General features: G+C 47.2%; 2 protein-coding genes across 5 annotated transcripts in view; one reads left to right on the forward strand and one right to left on the reverse strand.

Moving 5' to 3' along the window:
- Nucleotides 1-11,514: 11,514 nt before the first annotated feature.
- On the reverse strand, nt 11,515-14,215 carry LOC140716426 (uncharacterized). Of its 2 annotated transcripts, XM_073029149.1 has the most exons (3): nt 14,094-14,215; nt 12,850-13,176; nt 11,515-12,709 (listed from the first exon to the last, which is right to left on the reverse strand). In XM_073029149.1, the coding sequence occupies exon 3, from the start codon at nt 12,703-12,705 to the stop codon at nt 11,938-11,940; it is 768 nt and encodes a 255-aa protein (XP_072885250.1). In that variant the 5' UTR covers nt 12,706-12,709; nt 12,850-13,176; nt 14,094-14,215; the 3' UTR covers nt 11,515-11,937. The 2 variants fall into 2 exon arrangements, with proteins under 2 accessions (XP_072885250.1, XP_072885249.1); XM_073029148.1 differs by having other exon boundaries at nt 11,515-13,176.
- LOC140716429 (uncharacterized) overlaps nt 14,172-27,011 on the forward strand; it is a 113,758-nt gene continuing 100,918 nt past the window's right edge. For 2 of the 3 annotated variants that reach the window (XM_073029157.1, XM_073029158.1), the window contains exons 1-2: nt 14,172-14,308; nt 17,814-17,883. The gene's annotated coding sequence lies outside the window, so the exon portion shown is untranslated. The remainder of the gene's footprint in view (nt 14,309-17,813; nt 17,884-27,011) is intronic. The other variant, XM_073029159.1, reaches the window with a different exon arrangement.

Raw genomic sequence — 27,011 nt, forward strand, 5'->3', positions numbered from 1 at the left:
TCCTACCCTGAGGAGATTCATTTTCTTGTGGGCATACTCAATAAATCTATAGAATAATAGCCATAATAGAATTAATGAAAGACCGCACCAACTTGGGAGTTCAACCAGTGGGCAATAGACAACAAATTGCAAATCCAGAAAGAAAGAAATAATAATAAATAAAAAAGCAATAAATATTGAGAACATGAGATGAGAGTCCTTGACAGTGGATCCATTGGTTGTGGGAACATTTCAGTGATGGGGCAAGGGAAGTTAACTCCTTTGGTTCAAAAGGCTGATGGTAGAGGGGGAGTAACCGTTCCTGAAGCTGGTGGTGTGAGTCATGAGGCTGCTGTACCCTCTTCCCAATGGAAGCGGTGAGAGGAGAGCATGTCCTGGGGTGGTGGGGGCCCTTGTGCTTTCCTGTGACAACGCTTCCTGTGGGTGTGCTCAGAGGTGGGGAGGGCTTTACCCGTGATGAACTGGGCCTTATCCACTATTTTACCAATTGTCTGTAGATGTATCGTGATGAGCATTCTGACCACTTCTGGTAAAAAAAAAAGAGGCTCCAGTACATAGGATCATGAAAAGCTGCAGAGGATTGTCGTCTCAGCCAGCTCCCATCACAGGCTCAAACCTCCCCAACAATGAGGATATCTTCAAGGTGCAGTGTGTCAAGAAGGTGGTATCCATTAATAAGGACCCTCACCATCCAGGACATGTCCTCTTCTCGGGGAGGAGATACAGGAGCATGATCAGTGATTAAGTCTTTTCCCCATCCACTGTCCGACATCTGAATGGTCCATGAACACTCTTTATTTGATTTTGTAATTTATAAATTTTTATGTCTCTGCACTGCTGTCGCAGAACAACAGATTCATTCCTCGCTCACATTTGCCTCCACTCGTACTTCTGTCAGCACAGGCCAGGCACTCAGCCCTCTCTCTGCAAAAGAGAACTTGCCCCACACACCTCCTTCTCACTTTAACCTTTACATACTGTTCCGGTCAAATTTGACCCGCTTCGACATTTGACAGCAGTAAAAACACCCTAAATGTCTTTTTATTTAGCCGAAATTTAATGACTTTTCCTAAAGTGACCCAAAATGTGCAAAAATGAAAATATTTAAAAATGTTATACTTTTGAACAGGTGCTACAAATTTTTGTACGCTCAGGCTATTCCTGGTCAAATTTGACCTGTATCTATTGAAATAGATTTTAGATCTCTGAAACATTAACTAAGGATTAATCACCCATTTATTAATGTCAGATCGGCTATTTATACATTCTAAATAGATCTGTGGTTCAAAACTTGTTATGAGGGGATTCTTGGGCAGGGTCAAAATTGACCCAGACCGTACTGTGAAGGTATAGAATAGGAACAGTATGTAAGGGTTAAATGAATGCCTGCTAGTATTAGACAGTACGACTCTGGGGAAAAAGATACTGGCTCTCTGCTCTTTACTTCTGAAAAACTTGTGCATAGTTTATGTTTAATGTATGTTTTTCTTGAGAATGCTGCTTATCTGTTGCCACGTGCTTGTGATGCCCCTGCAAGTAATTTTTCATTGCACTGGTATGCACTTGCATGACAATGACCTCGACATGACCAAGCCTCGCAGAATTCCTATAAACGTCTATCAGGTCCCCCCCCCCCATCGTTCCCCCCCCCTCCCTGGCCTTTTGCTGCTCCACAGGAAACAACGCAGGCTTATCCATCTTCTCCTTGGAGCACATGCCATTGAATGCAGGCACCATCCTGGTCAACCTCTTCTGCACCCTCCCCAAAGTCTCCACATCCTTTCTACAGTGGGGCGACCAGAATTGAATGTAGTGTTCCAGATGTGACCCAACCTGTTATTTTATCTAATCAATTCCTGACTATTGGGATTCAGTGCTTCGACTAATAACGGCAAACGTGCCAGTCCGCTTTGCCACCGCCTTACCGACCTGTGTAGCCACTTTCCACTTGGACCCCAAGAATTTTCCGTACATCAACTCTGTCAGATGCTGCAGCAGTGTTCTTCCCTTTTACATTTAATCCCGCTGGGTTAAACTCAATTCATCATTTCTGCACCCATATCTGCAACTGATCTATATCCTGCTACATACAATCTTTGGCATCTTCTACACCACCAATCCATGTATTTTCTGCAAACCCACCCACCCACATTTTCATCCAAGCCACAGAGGCACCTGTGTGGATCCCTGCCGAACGACACGAGCCACAGAGGCACCTGTGTGGATCCCTGCCGAACGACACGAGTCACAGAGGCACCTGTGTGGATCCCTGCCGAACGACACGAGCCACAGAGGCACCTGTGTGGATCCCTGCCGAACGACACGAGTCACAGGACCCAACCCAGAATCTGTTTGCTTTGGGTCCAGACAGAAATACATGTTGCTGCAGATAATCAGTGGATCAGTCAGCACGCGAGGAGGGAAATGGCAGTTGATATTTTGGTTCGAGACTCTACATCCTGGCTGGGAGAGGTCACGTTCCTAGCTGTCAGCATCTCAGAGGATCAATCCTGGTCCCAACGTATTGAGGCAAAGACAGCACATCAGTAGCTCTACCTCATTTGGTGTTAGAGCAGATTTGGTCTATCACCTGGTATAGATGTGTAGGCGAGAGCATTCTGACTGGTTACAGTACAGTTATGGAGTATTACAGCTCAGGAGCAGGCCTTTTGGCCCATCTAGTCTGTGCTAGCCTGGTCTTATGGCTAGATCCCTCCCCTTCCAGACCTCATCCATGCACCAGTCCAAACTTTTACACTTGCAATCAAATCTGCATCCACCCATTCCACACTCTCACCACCCTCTGAGTGTAAAGGTTCACCCTCAGGTTCCCCTTCACCTTTCACCCTCACCCTACGACCTCTAGTTCTAGTCTGGCTCAACCTGAGGGGAAAATACCCACGTGTTCACCCTTTCTGTACTCCTCATAATTTTGTATGCCTCTATAAGATCACCCCTCATTCTCCGATGCTCAGGGGAATAAAGTCCTAACCTATTCAACCTTTCCCTATAAATCAGATCCTCAAATCCTGACAACGTCCATACCATAGAACATTACAGCACAGAAACAGGCCTTTTGGCCCTCCTTGGTTCTACCTAGTCCCACTGACCTGCACCTGGCACATATCCCTCCATACCCCTCTCATCCATGTACCTGTCCAAGTTTTTCTTAAATGTTAAAAGTGAGCCCGCATTTACCACTTCATCTGGCAGCTCATTCCACACTCCCACCACTCTCTGTGTGAAGAAGCCCCCTCCAATTTTCCCTTTCAACTTTTCCCCCTTCCCCCTTAACCCATGTCCTCTGGGTTCCTTGTAAATTTTCCCTGTACTCTCTCAATCGTATTGATATCTTTCCTTTAGGTAGGTGACCGGAACTGCACACAATGTTCCAAATTCAGCCTCACCAAGGTGTTAAACAACTTCAACATAACATCCCAACTCCTGTACCTAATGCTCTGGTTTATAAAGGCCAGTGTGCCAAATCTCCAACACACAGGACCAAGGGGGGCGCAGAGGGCTGTCGAGTCAGTCAGGCATGACCCTCCTCACCATCGAGGGCACCTTCAAGAGGCAGTGCCTCAAGGCAGCATCCACAACCCTCATCATCCTGGATAATAGGTGCAGGAGTAGGCCATTCGGCCCTTCTAGCCAGCACCGCCATTCACTGTGATCATGGCTGATCATACACAATCAGTACCCCGTTCCTGCCCTCTCCCCATATCCCTTGACCCCGCTATCTATAAGAGCTCGATCTAACTCTCTTGAAAGCATCCAGAGACTTGGCCTCCACTGCCTTCTGGGGCAGAGCATTCCACATATCCACCACTCTCTGGGTGAAAAAGTTTTTCCGCATCTCTGTTCTAAATGGCCTACCCTTATTCTTAAACTGTGGCCTCTAGTTCTGGACTCACCCATCAGCGGGAACCTGCTTCCTGCCTCCAGCGTGTCCAATCCCTTAATAATCTTATATGTCTCAATCAGATCCCCTCTCATTCTTCTAAGTTCCAGTGTATACAAGCCCAGTCGCTCCAATCTTTCAACATATGACAGTCCCGCCATTCCGGGAATTAACCTTGTGAACCTACGCTGCACTCCCTCAATAGCAAGAACGTCCTTCCTCAAATTTGGAGACCAAAACTGCACACAATACTCCAGGTGGGGTCTCACCTGTGCCCTGTACAGCTGCAGAAGGACCTCTTTACTCCTATACTCAATTCCTCTTGTTATAAAGGCCAGCATGTCATTAGCTTTCTTCACTGCCTGCTGTACCTGCATGCTTGCTTTCATTGACTGATGTACAAGAACACCTAGATCTCGTTGTACTTCCCCTTTTCCTAACTTGACTCTTTACTTCTCTGAAGTAAGACAAGATTCTGGGATAAGAGATATGTCCTCTTTACTTCACTACCATTGGGGTGGAGGTACAGGAGCCTGAAGACCCACGCTCAATTCTTTTAAGAACAGATTCTTTCCCCCGTCCCGCCCACCAGCCATCAGATTTCTGAGTGATTCGGGTCGTTAACTCATTATTCATCTTTTGCGCTGTTTATTTACTCTCTATCTTAGAGTAATCTTTATGTCTCACACCGTAACAACAAATTTCACAGCTTATGTCAGTGATAATAAACCTGATTCTGAGAGTAGAGGGGAGATGAGGGGGTGGGGCGCAGCGAGAGCTGACGAGAGGGAGATGAGGGAGGATTGTTGGGCAGATGGTGTTTGGTGGAGGGGAGGGAAGGGCTGAGGCACGGAATGGTGGAGGAGGGATAGAAGCCCGGAGGTGATAGGTAGGGACAACAAAGGGCTACAGATTGTGTAATCTGACAGGAAAGGAAGGGGAAGAGGAGCCAAGTGAGGGGAGATATGGAGGGCAAGAGGAAATGGGGAGAGGAGCGAGTGTCTGATGCTCAGATGGGAATGGTCAGGGGACTCGGCTGGAGAAGGGTGTGAGGACGGTCAGTGTACAGGAGCGAGATTGGACACCTGGGTGAGTGACGCTGCAACATTGTAACCAGGCCATTCAGCCCATCGACTCTGCTCTACCTTTCTATCGTGGCCGACTCACTGAGCGTCATGAAAGCTAAGTGCTGATTTAGGAAGAGGAATGAGGGTGAGCATGCCCCAGTCTACACGGGGGGAAATCGATGGCGGACAGCTGCTTTCAATTTACCGGTGACTAGTGGTGATCCACATAGGATCTGTGCTGGGACCTTCCTTTTATGTCAAATGTCAATGATTTGGATGATGGAATTGATTGGCTTTGTGGCCAAGTTTGCGGACAATACAAAGATAGGTGGGGTGGCCGCTAGTGTTGGGAAGCAGGGAGTCTGCAGACAGACAGATTAGGAGAACGGGCAAGGAAGTGGCAGATGGAATACAGTGTCGGGAATTGTCTGGAGATGCACTTTGGTAGAAGTAACAAAAGTGTGAAACGATTTTCGAAAACGTGCAGAAAATTCAAAAATCCAAGCTGCAAAGGGACCTGGGAGTCCTCGTGCAGGATTCCCCAGAGGTTAACTTGCAGGTTGAGTCGGGGGGTGAGGAAAGCAAATGCAACGTTACCATTCATTTCAAAAGGACTGGAATATAAAAGCAAGGATGTAATTCTGAGGCTTTAGGGCACTGGTGAGACCTCACTTGGAGCATTGTGAGCAGTTTTAGGCCCGTTATCTAAGAAAGGAAGTGCTGCATAGGAAGTTCATGAGAATGATTCCGGGAATGAAAGGGTTAACGCACGAGGAGCATTTCATGGCTCTGGGCCTGTACTCGCTGGAATTTAGAAGAATGAGGGGCAGGGGATCACTCTGAGACTTATCAAAAGGCCTAGTGATGTGAAGAGGACATTTTCTATAACGGGAGAGTCTAGGACCAGAGGGCACAGCCTCAGAATAGAAGGACATCCATCTAGAACGGAGATCAGGGGGAAGTTTCTTTTGCCAGAGGGTGGTGAATCTGTGGAATTTGTTGCCACAGGTGGCTGTGGAGGGCAGGTCTAAGACAGAGGTTGATAGTTTCTTGATTAGTCAAGATGGAAAAGATTGTGGGAAAATAGATCAGCCATGATGAAATGCTAGAGCTACTCGATGGGCCGAATGGCCTAATTCTGTTACTATTTCTTCTGGTCTACGGACAGGGTGCCTTCTTCGGTCTCCAGCCTCCAACAGACTCAGATTTGGGCTGGGTGGCTGAGTGTCAAATGGCTTGCCCCAGATTCCGAGGCTGTGACTCTTGCTTCTCCTCCTCAGCCGTACTGCACTCTGGTGCGATGTCTGTAAGCTTCAAACAGACCCACTCTCATTTGTCTACCCCTTAGGGAATGCCGGCTCGTTGTGTTCAATATTTCCCCAAAGGACAAACTGGCCATTGCAGGAACGAGCCTGTGGAATCTGCACCTCTCCCTTTGTAGCAAAGAGCACCACACACACAAAATACTGGAGGAACTCAGTGGGCCAGGCAGCCTTGGTGAAGGGAAACATCCAGCCAACTTTCAGGGCCGAGGCCTTTCAGCTGGAGAGACAAGGAAGGGCAGGAAGCGGACTGCGAACGTTCGACTGTTCATTTTGCCCCACAGCTGCTGCCAGTGGGTGTTGCTCAAGATTTCCAGCATCTGCAGAATCTCTGGATTCTTCTCCGTGGCAAAGATATTCTTTCCTAGAGAGGGAGGACTAAACTGTGCCGCGGACTCCACTCGGTATCTCTCCAAGGCCCTACACTACTGCAGTGAGGCCCCTTTAGCCCTGTATTTAGATCCTTCCAGGAACAAGGAGCAACGTACCGCTTGGCTCTGTAACTGTGCATTACTCTGCAGGTCAGCTTTCACTGATCGTGTGCAGCGATACCCGGGACGGAACAACACGTTTCAGATTCACGTTTATTGACTTGTCACACGTACATCAAAACTTACAGAGAGATGTGGCGTTTGCGTTAACCCGAAGATGTGCTGGGGCTGCCCGCAACAGTAGCCACACATTCCAGCAGCAACATAGCACGTCCACAGTGCCTGGCAGGACAACAAAGAACGTAACAAAGCAGGGACGTACCGAACGAGAAAGCAACAACAGCTAAACAAGCCCCGTTCCTCCCTCCCGCCCACATAGTCCTCTAACCCCAGGACAAGCTGCCTGTGTCGGCCTTCAACCCCCGTCCACGTCCTGCTTGTGCTCTGAAGCCCTGCCTCCGGTTCCAGACTCACGTGCAAACCGAACGCTGCAACGTCAGGGGTCCCAAACTTTCTGGATGCCGGATCATTGGAGCTCCACAGCAGATCGATGCACCATCCAATGTCACAGAGCACCACAGACCCTGTTCCAATCCTAACCTCAGCTGCTGTCCATGTGGAGTTCGCACGTTCTCCCTGCGCCTGCACGGGCTTACCCCGGAATCTCTGCCTCTCCTCCCACATCCCAATGATGAGCGGCTGGAAGTTTAATTGGTTGCTATAAATGCCTGCTGTTATGTAAATGAATTGCAGAATCGGGTGTGTGTGTGTGTGTGTGTGTGTGTGTGTGTGTGTGTGTGTGTGTGTGTGTGTGTGTGTGTGTGTGTGTGTGTGTGTGTGTGTGTGTGTGTGTGTGTGTGTGTGTGTGTGTGTGTGTGTGTGTTGTGTGTGTGTGTGTGTGAGTGAGAGAGAATTATAATGGAATGAATGTGGATGAGTAGAAACGTGTCAGCATGGCCTAGCTGGGCCGAAGGGCCTGTTTCTCTGTGTGGTATCTTTGCGATTGGATGGCCATCTAGTTCCATGGGAGTCCGAGTGGGCGGGACTTGCGCTTTCTTGATGACACGCCTGCTCTGCAATTGGCTCCTTTGTGATGTCATCAGGACTCGAGCGTCAGTCCCCGCGGGGCTGGACTAGCTCAATCAGACTGGAGTGGCAACAACATCAGCCGCTCTTCTTAAGAAATCGGGAAAATGGAGGACTGTCCAACGTTACCACTGACACTATTGGGACCCTGGCCTTCCTCCCAGATTCCACTCTTGATCAAACTCCCAGATAAACTGGGTTCTTGAGGTAAACAGTGTCCACCCTCATGAGTAATGGGACTAGAAAATGCTTGTTCCCTAGCACTAAACTGTAAAAAGCTGGATTTTGGGGGAAGTCACCTACACTCTCTTTATTCTTTTCTGTTATTAACAGATGTCGGCATCAGCGTTTCACGGTTTTAAGTGTGGGAGGAATTTGAATGGAAATTTCAGCAACTGGATAGGATAGAACTGGATAGGTATATGGACAGGAAAGGAGTGGAGGGTTATGGGCTGAGTGCAGGTTGGTGGGACTAGGTGAGAGTAAGCGTTCAGCACGGACTGGAAGGACTGAGATGGCCTGTTTCCGTGCTGTAATTGTTACATGGTTAACTGGAGAAACCAACCGCAGATTATTCTGCAGAGCACAGCAGTTCGGGTGGGTGTGAGCTTGCAGGTTCCTGTCATTTCGGTTTTCCATCGGACTCCCACTCTCCTCTCTGCCCTCCTGCAGTGCTCCAGTGAAGCCCAACACAAGAGCAGTTCACCTTCTGAGCACGTTGCAGCTTCCAGGACTCAACATTGAAGAATTTCAGCTCACCAGTCTTTCCGGTTCAGGTCTGACAAGTGGGGTAAATAACCTGAACTCTACCTTTTCACTCATCGCATCAGCCACCCGACCTTCCGCTACATTCTGAAAGCCCCTGGCAACAGAGGAACTGCATTGAATCAGTATAATATTCCAATTTTAATAGCGTAAAGATGTGTTTCATCTGATGCAAGGTGACTTTGATAATAAGCCAGACTGATAGATACTTTCTGAGAAGCCACAAACAGGAGAAAATCTGCAGATGCTGGAAATGTACACGTACACACACACACACACACACACACACACACACACACACACACACACACACACACACACACACACACACACACACACACACACACACACACACACACACACACACACACACACACACACACACACACACACACACACACACACACACACACACACACACACACACACACACACAAAAAATGTTGGGGCAACTCAGCAGGCCGGGCAGCGACGATGGAAAAGGGTAAACGTTCCAGGCCGAGCCCCTTCATCAGGGTGGAAAGGAAGGGGAGGAGGTCAGAGTAAGGAGGTAGGCGGGAGGAGAGGAAAAGTATAAGGTGGTAGGTGATGCCATGAACATCGATTTCTTGAACTTCTGATAATTGCCCCCCCTTCACCATTCCCCATTCCTGTTTCCCTCTCACCTTACCTGCCCATCACGCCCCCCCGCTACTCCTCCTTCCCTTTCTTCCACGGCCTTCTGTCCTCTCCCTTCTCCAGCCCTTTATCTCTTTCACCAATCAACTTCCCAGCTTTTCACTTCACCCTTCCCCTCTCCCAGTTTCACCCCTCACCTGCCTTCTTCCTCCCCTCCCCTCACCTTCTTACTCTGACTTCTCCCCTTGGCTTGTCACTGAACACCCTAACAAATTTCCATAGATGTACTACGGGTTGTACCTTGGTCTGGTCAGTCAGTTCGATGATACAGGAGCGTAAGGAGCTGCAGAAAGTAGTGGATTTGGCCTAATACATCCCAGACACATCCCTCCTCACCAACGATGACATCTGCACGAGGCACTGGCTCAAGGTGGTCTGACCTACCATCCAGATCAGACTGTCTTCTTGCAGGCAGGGGAGGGAGGAAAGGGGCTTGTTTAGCTGCTGCTGCTTTCCGTGCTGTTCTGCTGAGCACGAGGGGCAGACAATGCTGGCGTCAGAATGCCAGGCGACAATTCCAGGTGCGTGGACCGTTAATGCAAACGACACACCCCACTGTACACTGACAAACCTCGATCTGAACCTAACACAACCCTGGGCAAGCAACACTATCACCACTTTGATCACTTCGCACTAAAACGGGCTTTGCTTATCTTTGTTCCTCCCTGTAAAATGCGTGTACAAGTTCTGTTTATTCTTTTGCAACACGAGTGAATCTGCAGATGCTGGAAATAAATAAAAACACAAAATGCTGGCAGAACTCGGCAGGCCAGACAGCATCTATGGGAGGAGGTAGTGACGACGTTTCGGGCCGAAACCCTTCATCAGGAGTGAAGTAACATGGGATGGTCGAGGAGGGATAAGAAGTGGGGGGAGGGATGAAGTAGAGAGCTGGGAAGTGATAGACTGGAGGGAAATGGGCTAGGGGGGAGGTGGAGAATTATGGGAAATGAGAGAGAAAGAAAGGTAGGGCTGGGGGAAGATTACAGTGAAGGGGGGAAAAGAGAAAGAGAACCAGACTAAAATTATAGTTAGGGATGGGGTAAGGGGGGGCAGGGGTTTTAACATGGGATGGTCGAGGGGGGATAAGAAGTGGGGGGAGGGATGAAGTACAGAGCTGGGAAGTTCTAGCCCATTTCCCTCCAGCCTATCACTTCCCAGCTCTGTACTTCATCCCTCCCCCCCCCGACCATCCCATGTTACTTCACTCCTGATGAAGGGTTTCGGCCCGAAACGTCGTCACTACCTCCTCCCATAGATGCTGTCTGGCCTGCTGAGTTCTGCCAGCATTTTGTGTTTTTGTTTCTGTTTATTCTTTTGCAGTGTCTCTGATGCTCTGTGCCTGCGATGAGGCTGCAAGCAAGCTTTTCATTGCATGAGTGCAGACAGATACCTGTGCATGCAGCAATAAACGCAACTTCCATAACAATACGCCAGGGTAGCGTAGCGGTTAGTGTGACCTTTTTACAGCTCAGGGCACTGGAGTTCGGAGTTCAGTTCCAGCGTCCTCCTTCACGGTCAGCATGGGTTTCCTCCCACGGTTCAGATCCAAAGACCTACTGGTTTGTAGGGTAATTGGTCATTGTCAATTGTCCGGGAGCAGTGACATCAGCGCCGGACTCCGGAGCCAAGGTTCCCGAGTTCAAATCCAGTCGGGCCGCACCCGGACACGTTTCCCATCCGTGCTGGGGTTGAGTGTCGAGCTCGCAACTCGGCCTCGTAAAAAAAAAAAACTCTGCATTGTGAGACTCGCAGAATCTTTCCTCCCAGACAACAACTTTGAAAAACAAAGTGGTTGCCGATGCTCTGGCAGAGTATGGCACACAAAAAAACTGTCTTGTGATTAGGCTAGTATTAAATTGCTGGGTTGCTGGGGCAGAAGGGCCTGTTGGGTGCTGTGTTTATTTACAGACACAGCATGGAATAGGCGCTTCCAACCAGAACCCCCCCCCCCCCCGATTTAATCAGCGAATCATGGGACAATTTACAATGATCAATTAACCCACCAACCGGTATGTCTTTTGGACTGTTGGGGGAACCACCCGGAGGAAACCCATGGGGTCACGGGGAGAACGTATAGGCAGCGTCGGGAATTGAACCCGCGTCGCCTGTACTGTAAAGCGTTGTGCTAACCACTGCACTACCGTGCCACTGTCCCCAAATAAAAATAAATTGGAAGTACAACTTCTGAATGAGCTAAATCAGTAAATCCACTCCAGCTGGCAATTGCACCAATAACAAGGTTGCAAAAATCCAAAGTTTTATTTTGATAAATACGTTTTATGATGCAATGACGAACTGATCCCCTACCCCCAGTCCCTCCTCCACTCCAGGGTCTCCCTCAGGCAGAGGCTGTCCGTCACTCCGGAATCCAGGAGCGATGCGCTGGGAGAGGAGGGTGTCTGCGGGCATCCGGAAGGCCGGCTGGTAACACTGGCATCAGCGACGGGCAACGCCAGTACGGTCCATCCCGGAGCAGGAAATATCAGTCCGTTACAGCGATACAGAAATCAACTGCAGCATCCAAACCTCCGCGGGCCCTCAGCATCCAGTGCATTTACCCTCACGGCAACAACACCTGCTGGAAGATTTCAGCACACCGGGCTGAACTGTCCACATTGAGTCGAACCCGTGCACCAGACTCTCCCTCACTGATTCCTCCTCCCAGGTTACCCTCTCTCCGACATTTAAACTTGCTCCCTAGTGTGGACCCGCTGGTGTATCAGGCGGTCTGAAGACTGGGAAAAGCCCTTCCCGCATTTGGAGCAGGTGAACGGCCGCTCCCCGGTGTGAACTCGCTGGTGTCTCAGAAGGCTGGAGGACCAAGTGAATCCCTTCCCGCACTCAGTGCAGATGAACGGCTTCTCCCCGGTGTGGACTCGCTGGTGGGCTACCAGGTGAGATGACTGATCAAATCCGTTGCCGCACTCGGAGCAGGTGAAAAGTCTCTCCCCGGTGTGAACGCGCTGGTGCGTCACTAACTTGGACGACTGCGTGAATTGCTTTGCACACTTGGAGCAGGTGAACAGCTTCTCACTGGTGTGAATTCGCTGGTGTGTAATCAGACTGGACGACCGGGTGAACCTCTTCCCACACTCGGAACAGGTGAACGGCCTCTCCCCAGTGTGAACTCGCTGGTGTCGCAGCAGGCTGGATGACTCGGTGAATCCCTTGCCGCACTCGCAGCAGGTGAAGGGCCTCTCCCCGGTGTGAACCCGCTGGTGGGTGAGTAAGGAAGATGACCGACTGAATCTCTTCCCGCAGTCAGAGCAGCTGAACAGCCGCTCCCCGGTGTGAACGCGCTGGTGCGTCAGCAGGGAGGATGACTGAGTGAATCCTTTCCCACACGCGGAGCAGGTGAACGGCCTCTCCCCGGTGTGAATTCGCTTGTGTTTTATGAGATCACTGGATTGTTTAAAGTTCTTCCCACATTCGGAACATGGAAATGGTTTCATTGGCCTAAAATAATATTGTTTAAACAAAATGATAAATCAGGTACAGCGTCTTCCCAATCCGATACCAACTAGGCAATGCAATTGCTCCTTTTGCAACATCAACAGCCCACAATGATATATCACTTTTAACAGTGAAATATTTACCTTGAGGAAAGATTACTAGCTCTTGCAATCGGCTGGTCAATGATCACTGGCTCTCTTGAACTCACAGCACATTCTCCCTGGGGTGAATGCAGAGGGGACCTTTCTGCGTGGTTTGAAATTCTTGCCACAGTTGGTCTTCTGGAACACTGCCAGCCGACGGGGAAATCTCACTACCTTGCCGTTGACATGTTGGTTTGAAACGTTTTCCCTGAGACAGAACAGCAAAGCATTTCTCCTCCAATAAGCTTCAGGTGTTAACGTGCTGAGTGACTCTTTCAGGTCCTGATGCGATGCTCAGTCTGAAGCAAGCTCTTCTCCTGGAATACTCTGTTGAAGAATTCATTGAAAAAAGAATCACTAAGCAGAGGAGAGAAATATGGAAAGGATGTTCTAATATTCTTTGGTCAGCCGTAACTTGGTAGCTTTGATTCAGAAGCTTGCGTGTTTTAAAACCAATTCCATGAGCTCAAACATCGAGCCAGTTGTTCCCGTGCAAGAGCGGAAGAACACCACCTCACATTCTGCCTGGGCAGTCTGCAACCTGAACATCTAATTCCCAAACTTCCAGGAATGGCTTCTCTTTTATCCAGTTTCCCTCCTCCCCTAATCCACCTGGCCCCATTTCACCCTATATCTTTCTCCTCCCTACTTCCATGCTCCACCTCCCTCTCTGGGTCAGATTCCATGATCTTCAGACCTTTGTCACTTCCACTTGTCACTCCCCCCCCCCCCCCCCCCGCATGCTGACACCATTTCTACTCTATCCTCCCATCACTGGGATACACCTATCACCTTCCAGCTCTCATTCCACCCGCTCCCTTAAATGTTTTTGTATTGGCTATCTCCCCTTCTTTCTTTCAGTCCAGATTGAAAGATTCCAACCCGAAACGTCGACTTCCATGGATGCTGAGATCCTCCAGTGTTTTGTGCCCCACGTGGTGCACTGTTGGGATGCTGGGTTTAATGTCTACTTGTTCTCTCAAGTGGATGTAGAAGATACCAGGAAAGTTTGGAGGAAATGGTGGGAGAGTTATTTCTAGGATCTCACTCAATACTCCTTTACTATCACAAATGACGATGATCGGTTTTTGCTCGTGGAAGCATGCCGTGTGTAATTTGGCTACCTCGTTCCCCACTTGGAAATAATCATAGGTTTTTAATCTATTAGCACAAGCACGGACTTGAGGGTTTCCAATGGCGCCCGTATTTACCCAGAAATCTCCACGCGCCAGGCAGCGGCTTACCTGCGTGACGGAGGCGGAGAGCGCGGGCGCCGGAACACCGGAAATTGTTTCGGAGAACTGCGCCTGCGCGCCTGGGAAGATTCCAGAAGCTTGGCGACAGTTGGGAGCGTGGTGTTGGTGGCTCAGAGCCGGAGCTAGGCCAGGGTCCAAGGTGTGGTCCCCGACTGGTATGAAATGAGTGCCAACTCCAGAGGCATCGTGGGTCGGCGCTCCGGGTAAGTCCCGGCCCTTCCTCGCTCCTGTTTCGTACCGCGACCCCGGGGATTTATCCCGCTTCTCACTGAAGGTCTGGTCGCCAACCCGGCCCAGGGTGCACTGCGTCCCTGGGGTACGCATGCGTGCGACCGGGAACGGTGTCGGATAGAAGGGTTTCTGGAGCGCGTGAATTGTGGGTCGGGCGGCAGCCATTGTTATCGCTACTGTTGATGTTTGGCTCTGGGTCCGCGGACAGCTTTTGCAAATTAGGTTGGTAGATTTGGAGAGAATGGGCTCCCCAAATGCACCAATGATTGAGATTTCGACCAAAGAGTAAGAACTGAATTTATTTTGCAGCATTTACTAATCTTGTCGGAGTAACAAGTGAGTGACCTTCATTGCATAAGACCATAATATATAGGAGCAAAAGTAGGCCACTTGGCCCATCGAGTCTGCTCTGCCATTCGATCATTGGCAGATCCAATTCTTCCAGTCATCCCCACTCCCTTGCCTTCTGATAATCCTTTGATGCCCTGACTAATCAAGAGCCTGTCTATCTCTGCCTTAAATGCACCCAATGACTTGTCCTCCACGGTTGCTCATAGCAACAAATTCCACAGATTTACCACCCTCTGACTAAAGTAACCTCCGCATTTCTGTTCTAATTGAACGTCCTTCAATCCTGAAGTTATGTCCTCTTGTCCTAGAATCCTCTGCCATGGGAAATCACTTTGCCATATCTAATCTGTTCAGGTCTTTTAACATTTGGAATGTTTCTATGAGATCCCTCCCCTCCCCCATTCTCCTGAACTCCAGGGAATACGTCTCAGGAGCTGCCAGATGTTCCTCACATGGTAACCCTTTCATTCATGGAATCATTCTTCTGAATCTTCTCTGAACCCTCTCAGCATATCCTCTCTAAAATAAGGAGACCAAAACTGCACGCAGTACTCCCAAGTGTGGTCTCACGAGTGTCTTATAGAGCCTCAACCTGACATCCCTGCTCTTATACTCTATACCTCTAGAAATGAATGCCAACATTGCATTCGCCTTCTTCACCACCGACTCAGTCTGAAGGTGAACCTTTAGGGTATCTTGCGTGAGGACTCCCAAGTCCCTTTGCATCTCTGAATTTTGAATTCTCTCCCCATCTAAATAATAGTCTGCCTGTTTATTTCTTCCACCAAATTCCACAAACATACACCTTTGAAGATTGTGTTTCATTTGCCATTTCTTTGCCCATTCTCCTAAACTATCTTAAGTCTCTCTGCAGGCTCTCTGTTTCCTCAACACTAACTGTTCCTCCACCTATCGTTGTATCAGGCAAATTTAGCCATAAATCCATCAATCCCATAGTCCAAATCATTGGCATACATCGTAAAAAGCCCCAGTCCCAACACCAACCCCTGTGGAACGCCGCTGGTAACTGGCAGCCAGTCAGCATAGGATCCCTTTATTCCCACTCTCTGTTTTCTGCTGATCAGCCAATGCTCCACCCATGCTAGTAACTTCCCTGTAATTCTGTGGGCTCTTATCTTGCTAAGCAGCCTCATGTGGCACCTTGTCAAAGGCCTTCTGAAAATCCACTGCATCTCCTTTGTCTACTCTGCCTGTAATTTCCTCAAAAAATTGCAGTAGGTTAGTCAGGCAGGATTTTTCTTTCAGGAAGCCATGCTGGCTTTGGTCTATCTTGCTATGTGCCTCCGGGTACTCTGTTATCTCATCCCTAACAATTAATTCCAACAACTTCCCAACCACTTAGGTCAAGCTAACAGGTCTATAGTTTCTTCCTGCTGCCTCCCACCCTTCTTAAATAGCAGAGTAACATTTCCTCAGTCCTCCATTCATTTGAACACCTGTGTTCTATTGCCCCTTCACTTTATTTTCGAAGCACAACCATCTCGGTTTCTCTTCCTTCTGGCGAAAAAGACCCCATCTGAACACCATTATTAGTCAATCTTCCCAACGTCTGAAGTCCAGAACTGGTGCCAGTAACTGTCGCTAGAGTGTGTATAACAAAAAAAACACTCCTTACTTCTGTATTCTGCAACTCGTTGCGTAGCTCTGTTGCCTCAGAGTCAGGAGGTCGGAGTTTGAGATCTGCCCTAGTTGAGTGTTGCTTAACCCCTGTAATTTCAGTGGAGACCTGAATTGTACTGGTGGTTCTGTTGAGGACCTTGGGCTTGTAACAGTTTGTGCTAGCAAATTCCAAATCTCTGTGCCAATGTATTGCAGAGCAATATGGCATGTGGTGGAATTGAGAAGCCCATGTATCTGATGTGGTGCTATATTGAATTTCATTCACTTTGTCTTTGGCCCCTCAGCTTTGCAACAATATTGCATGGTGTCATTGATTTAAATCATATATGTCAAACTCAAGGCCTGCGGACCAAATCCGGCCCGCGGTGGAATTATCTTTGGCCCGCGAGATAATATCTAATTACTATTAAAGCTGGCCCCAGTAATCGAAGCGCCTATGGCGTATGATATGGCTAATGCTGAGTTTATTCAGATACCAGGTTTTCAGGGTTTTTAGTGTTTATTCGGCAGTCTTCTTCATAAGAAACGGAATTTGTAAAGTGAAACATTTTGTAGTTATAGCAGAGACTGAGACACGTGAGAGCAGGCTGAAAAAACGGAGGCAACGAAAGCTGCGTTCACACGTGTCCGACTGATCCGGCCCGCATGAAGCTGCATTTTGCTCAATCCGGCCCGTGACCTAAAATGAGTTTGACACCCCTGATCTAAATGAAGACACTGTCCCTCAGGAAAGAGGGAGACAGCTGTATGCTTCATATATTTCACTATACATATAAAATAAACATTAGTTAAATATTTTAATTTTAATCAGTTTTTAAATAATTTAGAATTGAATGCCAACGGACTGTCAGAGACCATTAAGTGGAGTGAAACCGGCCTTTGAAAGCTCTGGCCCTGGGAATGAGGCCCTTGTGGTCACGGGACATCAGTCAATGGACCAGGCACCACTGTGGCCCACTAAACTGTGTAATCTGGTCTCCTGGCAGGCTATAAAAGACCCCATGTCAGTATTCTGAGGAGGGGTAGGGAAGGTTTTCTCTGGTAATGTTATCCCTCATTACCGGTGCCAGACACATTGTCTGCTTGTTATTACACAAGCTGGTTTTGGGATCCAACTTTGCATAGATTTGTTGTCACAGACTCCACTACATTAGCTGCACGGTGCTTTGGGAAGTGCCGCTGTTCTGAAATGTTCTTTATCAACACGTCACCTTTAATAAGAGAAAGGATCGTGATCAGCTGTCTCATCAAAGATTGAGGAGATCCTCCCCTGGATCTCTCTGATCCTGAACCTTCCTTAAAGCTGCCTCACCTCATCTCCCCACCACCAGCCCAAATGCATCATCGGCTGTGAAGCAGTTCAGGACTCCTGGGAGAGGGAAGCCCGTCTAATGAACTCAGCAGCTTCAGATGCCATTGAATGTCGGTTCTGTGACTAAGATTAATTTCAGTTTCTGACATTTACACGTAATCATTTTATTGTAGCAGGAACTTCAGCTGCTCTGAGCAAACAATAACAGAGGATGGCTCCCAACTTCAGATGTCCGGCTAACAGGTTGGTAGCTTTTTTCCCCTCTCTTTTTCTTCTGTTAAAAAGTAGAATCACATTTGCGACATGGTATTTCAGGTGTAGTCTGAACAAGTCTGCATGATTTCAATAAAACATCTTTATTCTTGCACTCAAGCCCTAAAACAGCCTCCCCTTGCACCTTTGCCTCCCACTCCCTCTCTCCTGTCCATCCCCCTCCCCACTCAGTGACCACTTCATCAGATACACCTGCTTGATAATGGAAGTATGTAGTCAGACAATTGTCTAGAAGCAATCTGGTTTATTAAAACATGCAGACATGGTCAAGAGGTTCGGACCAAGCAATCAGAATGGGGAAGAAATGTGATCTAAGTGAATTTGACTGTGCATTGGTTGTTGGTGCCAGACAGGGTGATCTGAGTATCTCAGAACCTGCTGATATCCTGGTATTTTCACGCACAACAGTCTTTAGAGTTTATAGAGAATGGTGCAAAACAAAAAATCCAGTGAGTGGCTTTTCTGTGGGGCAAAAAGGCCTCGTTAATGTGAGAGGTCAGAGGAGAATGGCCAGACTGGTTCAAGCTGACAGGGAGGTGACAGTAACTCGGATAACCACACTTCACAACAGAGCTGTGCAGGAGAGCATCTCTGAATGCACAGCATGTCAAACCTTGAAGTGGATGGGCTAGAGCTGCAGAAGACCACAGTGGGTTCCACTCCTATACCTAACAAGTGGGCACTGGTGTATGTCGGCCACTCTCCAAACAGCAAAGTACATAGAGCCCAGGTGACACTGTTGTGAAGGTGCCTGCTTATGTCAGAACGGATATACTTGCTGTGGACTGAACAACAAAAGGTTCACCAGGATGAATTTTGTTGTGGGGTGGGGGTTGCCCCATGAGGAAGAATAGAATTGGCTTGACTTGCTCTCTGGAAGAATGAGAGGTAATTTAATTGAAACATACAGAATTCTTCTGGGGCATTTACTTTGCTCGGTGTGTCTGGAATCAGAAGTGGGAGAATTTGGTTGGTTATTCATGGGTAAATATGGAACCTTCAATTCCTTTGATTCGTTTTAAAGTTTTAAACGTTTTTTTTGGAAAGTCACACAAAAGACAGACCACTAAAATAAGGCTGATTATTTACAATATTTTTAATAGTTTTTAAATGCCTTTGGTTGTTAAGAATCAAAATAAAAATCTCTGAAGAAGATGGCAGAGTTTGCCATCGATACCTGTACCCTGCTGGTAGCCCGAGAAGAGTTTATTTGTCATATACACCGGGAAAACACTCGAGCCTTTTTCAAAATGGAAGTCTGTTGAAGTCAGTGATTTGTACAGCTGCCCAGGCCCTGCCCCCAGCTTTACCAGCTATCAAAAGCTGTCAGAAGTGATTTGGGAGCGTGATTTTGTCTCTGCTACCCGAGGCCCAGTCCCTTCCAGACCAGACTGTTAAATTTTAGTATAGAAGGCTATGATTCTGCTTAGCAAGCCTGGATGGTTACAATTCATCCCATCACAATTCCAACAGCTCATTTTGCTGATCTCTCAAATGGCCATTCAGCCCAAATGGTGCTGACCAGTTTATTCTCTAGATCCGCCTCTTCAAATCACCTTCACTGCTCCATGTTGTCACCACTCTCTGGCTAAAGTGTATTATTTACCCTCTATATTGCATGATAAATGTACTCTTCAAGATCAATCCACTATTATAGGCAGCTTACAGAACTACCCTGCTAAACTTAATGTACTGGAAAGAGTGGCCTGAGTATTTCCATAGAAATGACAGTGAAACTGACAGCACCTTTGAGCAGTTGATGCTGCTTTTCCAGCTGTTCTCAGCACAGTCTACATCCCTAATCAGAATGGGAGGGTGGGCAAATATATATCCAAGTTGGTTTACCCCACAAAGTTGAGTGGTGTTGTGAGGGGGATGCAGGGAGCCTTCAAGATATACAGTCAAGTGAATTGCTGAGAACGGGGCAGATAGGATATTACATCAGATGGATGAAACCAGGAAGTATTTCTGTTCTAATGGTGAGAAACTGGAAGGTGTTGGTGTTTAGAAGGACTGGTCTTGTACAAATTACTGGGGGGGAGGGGGTGCACGTTTAGCCATCTGCTCTGCTCCCTTATACATGGGACAGTGTGACTAGGCACATTTAAAATTGCTGATGACACCAGTATTGTCGGACAAATCACAAGTGGTGATGAGCCAGGTTGCTGGAGCAAGATGGGTCATCTGGTTGAGTGGTGTTGTAAAGCGGCCTCTTGTTCAGCTAAAGAGCTGAGATGTTGACTTCAGCGAGGAGAAGGGACTGCAAACATGCATCAGTTTACGTTGGGGGAAATCAGGGGAGGAGAGAGTCAGCAGCTTTAAATTCCTGGGTGTTAACATATCGGATGACTTGTCCTGGTCTCAGAATATACTGTAAGTGCAATCGCTTGTGTGTGTGTTTTTCCTCTTTCTCAGCACAGTGATTATGGTCGCAGTAGTTATGGGGGATTTCAACATGCAGGTGAACTGGGAGAATCAGGTTGGTGCTGGACCCCAGGATAGGGAGTTTGTAGAGTGCCTACGGGATGCATTCTTGGAACAGCTTGTACGAGAGCCGACCAGGGACAAGACTATTCTGGATTTAGTGTTATGTAATGAACAGGATTTGATAAGCGATCTTGCAGTAAAGGAGCCATTAGGAGGTAGTGATCATAATATGATAAGCTTTTATCTGCAATTTGAGATGGATAAGGGCAGCTCGGAGGTGTCAGTGTTGCAGTTGAACAAGGGAAACTATGGAGCCATGAGGGAGGAGCTGGCCAAAGTTGACTGGACGGATAGCCTAGCAGAAAAGACAGTGGAACAGCAATGGCAGGTATTCTTGGGAATAATGCACAAGGTGCAAAATCAGTTCATCCCCCAGAGAAGGAAGGATTCAAAGGGGGGAAAGGGGCCACAGTAGTTGACAAAGGAAGTCAGAGATTGCATAGCATTAAAAAAAAAGGAAGTATGACAGAGCTAAGGTGAATGGGAGGACAGATGATTGGGAAGTTTTTAAGGAACAACAGAACTTAACTAAAAAGACAATACGGGGAGAAAAAATGAGGTACGAACGCAAGCTAGCCAGGAATATAAAGGAAGATAGCAAAAGCTTTTTTAGGTATGTGAAGAGAAAGAAGATAGTTAAGAACAATGTTGGGCCCTTGAAGAATGAATTGGGTGAAATTGTTATGGGAAACAGAGAAATGGCAGAAAAATTTAATGAGTACTTTAGATCTGTTTTCACTAAGGAAGACACAAGCAATCTCCCAGATGTATGGATGGGCCAAGGACATAGGGTAACAGAGGAAATGAAACAGATTGACATTAGGAAGGAAACGGTGATGAGAAGACTGATGGGACTGAAGGCTGACAAATCCCCAGGTCCAGATGGTCTGCATCCTAGGGTACTAAAGGAGGTGGCCCTGGAAATTGCGGATGCATTGGTAATCATTTTCCAATGTTCCTTAGATTCAGGACCAATCCTGAGGATTGGAGAATGGCTAATGTTATCCCAGTTTTTAAGAAAGGAGGGAGGGAGAAAACAGAGAACTATCGACCTGTCAGCCTGACATCGGTGGTGGGGAAGATGCTAGAGTCCATTATTAAGGATGAAATAGTGGCATATCTAGATAGCAGTGATAGGATCGGGCCGAGCCAGCATGGATTTACCAAGAGTAAATCATGCTTGACTAATCTATTGGAGTTTTTCGAGGATGTAGCCAGGAAGTTAGACGGGGGAGATCCAGTGGATGTAGTGTACCTCGATTTTCAGAAGGCATTTGATAAGGTCCCACATAGGAGATTGGTGGGTAAAATCAAAGCTCAGGGCATCGGGGGGAAGACATTGACATGGATAGAAAACTGGTTGGCAGATAGAAAGCAAAAGGTAGCGGTGAATGGGTGTTTCTCGGAATGGCAGGTGGTGACTAGTGGGGTGCCACAGGGCTTGGTATTGGGACCACAGCTGTTTACAATTTATGTCAACGATTTGGATGAAGGCATTGAAAATAACATCAGCAAATTTGCTGATGATACTAAGCTGGGTGGCAGTGTGACATGTGATGACGATGTTAGGAGAATTCAGGGTGACTTGGATAGGCTGGGTGAGTGGGCAGATACTTGGCAGATGACGTTTAATGTGAATAAGTGTGAGGTTATCCACTTTGGGAGTAAGAACAGGATGGCAGATTATTATCTGAACGGTGTAAAGTTAGGTAAGGGAGAAATACAAAGAGATCTAGGAGTCCTTGTTCATCAGTCACTGAAGGTGAATGAGCAAGTGCAGCAGGCAGTGAAGAAGGCTAATGGAATGTTGGCCTTTATTACAAAGGGAATTGAGTACAAGAGCAAGGAAATCCTCTTGCATTTGTACAGAGCCCTGGTGAGACCACACCTGGAGTATTGTGTACAGTTTTGGTCTCCAGGGTTAAGGAAGGACATCCTGGCTGTAGAGGAAGTACAGCGTAGATTCACGAGGTTAATTCCTGGGATGTCTGGACTGTCTTACGCAGAGAGGTTAGAGAGACTGGGCTTGTACACGCTGGAATTAAGGAGATTGAGAGGGGATCTGATTGAAACATATAAGATTATTAAGGGATTGGACAAGATAGAGGCAGGAAATATGTTCCAGATGCTGGGAGAGTCCAGTACCAAAGGGCATGGTTTGAGAATAAGGGGTATGTCATTTAGGACAGAGTTAAGGAAAAACTACTTCTCCCAGAGAGTTGTGGGAGTCTGGAATGCACTGCCTCGGAAGGTAGTGGAGGCCAATTCTCTGGATGCTTTCAAGAAGGAGCTAGATAGGTATCTTATGGATAGGGGAATCAAGGGATATGGGGACAAGGCAGGAACCGGGTATTGATAGTAGATGATCAGCCATGATCTCAAAATGGTGGTGCAGGCTCGAAGGGCCGAATGGTCTACTTCTGCACCTATTGTCTATTGGTTTCTTTCTCTGTGGCTGCCTGTCAGCAAACGAATCTCAAGGTGTATAATTTATACATTCTTTTGATAATAAATGTACCTTGAATCTTTGAAGGAAGGTGTGCCTGCAACTTTACTTTCTGAGGAGATTGGGGAGCTTCAGGTTGCTACTGACAAACTTTACAGATGTAGTTCGAATGCGTCACAAGCATATCGCAGGCGATATCCATCATCAAAGATCCCCACCACGGGGGTACCAATGATTGCACACAGAGGACAGAGAACACAGAGAGTCTGCAACCTATAGACCCACTTTCAGGACTCTGACTCTGCAACTCGTGTTCTCAGTTTGTTTATTGTTATAATTTGCTGTTGTATTTGCACAGTTTGGCTTTTGCACATCGGTTTGTCAGTCTTTGTATTTTTTAATTGATTCTATTCTGTTCCTTCATTCTGCTGTGAATGCCTGCAGGAAATGTATCTCAGGGTTGTATATGGTGACATATATGTACTTTGATTATAAATTTACTTTGCATTTTGGCCTTGAAGCTGTCCAAAGGGGTTCTCAAAGGCAAAGTTTTGTTTGGGTAGCCATGAACAGCAAGCGTGCTTATGCAATGTCTGTGTCAGCACATCATTTTAACCCATGCCTTGCTATAACTTCCACACTAAGCTTTGACAGGGCATTGTAAAGTGATCTTGCATTGATTGAGCGTTGTAACCAATGTTGCATTGGTGAGTGTTATGGAGTAACAGTATCACAAGAATGAGTTGTATTTATGAAGCATTGACAGGGCATTACAAGAACATTCTGGCACTCTTAGTGGAGTGGCTAGCCTGCAACTCCGGAACCCAGATCCAAACCTGACTGTCGGGGTTCACACGTTTGTCCTGTGAGCTTTGAACCCCAGTTACTCTGGTCTCCTCCTACGTTCTACAGACCGTGGAGGTCGCCAAGTTAACTGGCCGTGTGTTAGGTGAGTGACAGAATCTGGGAGGAGTTGATAGGAATATGGCCAGTGTAGTGCAGGGTGGCTGTAACTGGTTGGAATGGATATGATGGGCTGGTGGACCTGCTTCTGTGCTGTCCATGTATCCCTGTGACTAACGATGGCCATAGTTCAGTGGTGTTGCAAAATAACCTTGCACTCAACGTCAAAACAGCAAAGAACGGAATGTGGACTTCAGAAAGAGTAAGACGAGGAAACGCCCACCAGCCCTCAGAGGGAACAGCAATTTCAAATTCCTGAGTGTCCGTCTTTCTGAGGATCTAACCTGGACCCAATATATTGATGCAGCTACAAAGAAGGCACGATGGCGGTTATATTTCATTGGGAGTTTCAGGATATTTGGAATGTCACCAGACACTTGCAAATTTCTACAGATGTACCATGGAAAGCAATCTAAGTGGCTGCATCATTGTCTGGGTATGGGTGGGGGGTGGCTACTGCACAGGATGGAAGCAAGCTGCAGAGAGTTGTAAACTTAGTCAGCCCCATCGTGGGCACTGGCCTCCATAGGATCCAGGACATCTTCAAAGAGCGACGCCTCAAAAAGGACCCCCATCACCCAGGTCATGCCTTCTCTCTGCTGCCATCAGAAAGGAGATGCAGGAACCTGAAGGCACACACTCAACAATTCAGGAACCACTCTGCCATCCGAATTCTGAATGGACATTGAACCCGTGAACACTACCTCAGACTTTTTATTTCTGCTTTTACACCACTTATTGAATCTATTTCAGATATAGATGTATGCTTGCTGTAATTGACAGTTTTTTATTATTGTGAATTTCGTTGTACTGCTGCCGCAAAGACAACAAATTTCACAACATATACCGGTGATGTTAAGACCAATTCTGATTCTAATGGACCATTACTACAGCAACTTTCCTCGAGAGCCCGACCAGAGTGTCACATCTCAGCTACAACACAACTTGCATAGACAGGACACTTCAGTGAGAAGTTGCTCTACCAAGGATGATATCCACAACTCCTGGCGTCGGAGTGTTAGAACAACCTGATGACACACAACAGATTGCTTACAATGAGCGTTATTACCGGGCACCCTAACAACCGCAGTATCTGGCGTGATTACACGACAACTTGTATTTCTCGTATGATTTTTAACATTAGTAATAGTTCGACAGAATGGAAATCGCTCCTTCAGCCCACTGCTCCACTTGAACAAGATGTTAGTGTAAGGCCCATAACTCACTAAACCTTTCCTGTAACAGTGGAGGAGCAAAGCCTTGTATCCGTCTGGGTAGCCTCCAACCTGATGGAATAAATACCGATTTCTGGTTTAAAAAAAAAATTACTTCAGCCCCCCCCCCCCCCCCACGCACACACATTCCCTACTCTGCCCTTTTACCTCTTCTCACGTGATGAATTTAAAGTGAAAATAATGTGGCGATGGCTGAGTTGCTGAATTTAATAATGTTAATGAAGGCTGGGAGTCGTACATTGAGAGGGTTGGACTGTGTTGAAAAGCGAAAGAAAACCCCTACACTGCAAGGATGTGCAGTCTCTTACGAAACCTAGCAACCCCTGAAAAGCCAGCAAGCAAGATGTTTGAAATTGCTATAATTTTACAAAATAAGCTGAGTTCTGTAGCTATTGCAAAAGGAACCAGTCAAAAGATGAAAGTATTTCTGAAGATATTGCAGAGCTGTGCAAACTTCCCCAGCACTCTGACTTTAGAGGTGGACTTACTGATGCATTAACGGTATGTGGCATGCATGGTCAGAGCTATTATCAGAAAGAGATCTAATCTTAGATCAGGTATTGACCATATAGTTAGAGACTGCAGCAAAGAAGGTAGCCAAACTACAGAAAAAGGAAGTTAGAATGTGAAATGCACAAAATGTCCCTGAAAGGTGCAAAAAACCAAAGACGTTATTGATGTGGCAAATCCTCCCATGATGCAAATGAGAGTTGGTTCAAAGAAAGAGTCTGCAGAATGTGTCATAGACAAGATCACAGAGAGCTTGTGTAAGGCAAACAAAAAGCACAACCAAATGAAAAGGCTCACTAAGCAAATGTAAAACAGGATTAGACAACCTAGAGTCTGATAAAGGTGAACCGTCATGGCTAGAACTGCACAGTCGATGAAGCAGATGACAAAATCATCTGGATCACAGTAGATGTGGATACAGGGTCAGCTTTGTCTATAATTCCAGAGGCTGCCTACAACAGACTCCTTTCTAAGATACCATTAGAGAAGACCTCTGTGATGATAAAGACTTACACGGGTGAGGAAAGTGTCTCCCAAAGGCAAACTGAAAGTAAATGTGATGTCTGGCGGCCAAACATAACAGTTAGAGCTTCATATATTGAAAAGTGGAGGGCCAGCACTTTTTGGATGTGAATGGTTGAGAAAAATCCAACTAGACTGGCACTCACTCAACTGTGTGTGTGTGCGTGTGTGTGTGCGTGTGTGTGTGCGTGTGTGTGTGCGTGTGTGTGTGCGAGTGTGTGTGCGAGTGTGTGTGCGAGTGTGTGTGCGTGTGTGTGCGTCTGTGTGTGCGTCTGTGTGTGCGTCTGTGTGTGCGTCTGTGTCTGTGTCTGTGTCTGTGTCTGTGTGTGTGTGTGTGTGTGTGAGTCAACAACAGGCAATGGTAGCACTAACCAGAGACTGGCACAGCTGCTTAATGCCAATGAGAACATGATTGGTAAACTCAAAGGCACAAAGGCCAGAATTGAACTAGATGAAACAGCAACACCAAGGTTCTATATGCACGTCCAGTGCTTTATGCCCTGCGTCCTAAAGTGGATGCTGAATTTCAGAGCTTGGGAGCATCTGATAATCTCTCCAGGGTTGAGCGGAGCAATTGGGCCATGCCCATTGTCCCAGTGATCAACAAAGGGAAGGCTGGAGCCATTCGCAGTTGTGGGGACTTCAAGGGGAGCATCAGCCCTGTGCTGCGTACTGTGCAGTATCCCTGCTGTGAACAGAAGACATTTTTGCATCTTTGACTTGTCACAAGCCATTCTCCAAATGGAGATTGAGGAGTCAAGCAGGAAGTTCCTCACAATCAACACTCACAAGTATAATCGTCTTATCTTTGGCGTCACATCAGCTCCAGCAGTTTGGCAAAGAGCAATGGGCCAAGTGCTCCAAGATAATCCCAAGAACACAATGTTACCTCGATGACATCATCGTGCTGGCAAAAATGATGACACACACCTCCA

The sequence above is a fragment of the Hemitrygon akajei genome, chromosome 25 (genome assembly GCF_048418815.1).
Source record: "Hemitrygon akajei chromosome 25, sHemAka1.3, whole genome shotgun sequence".
Lineage (NCBI taxonomy): Eukaryota > Metazoa > Chordata > Chondrichthyes > Myliobatiformes > Dasyatidae > Hemitrygon > Hemitrygon akajei.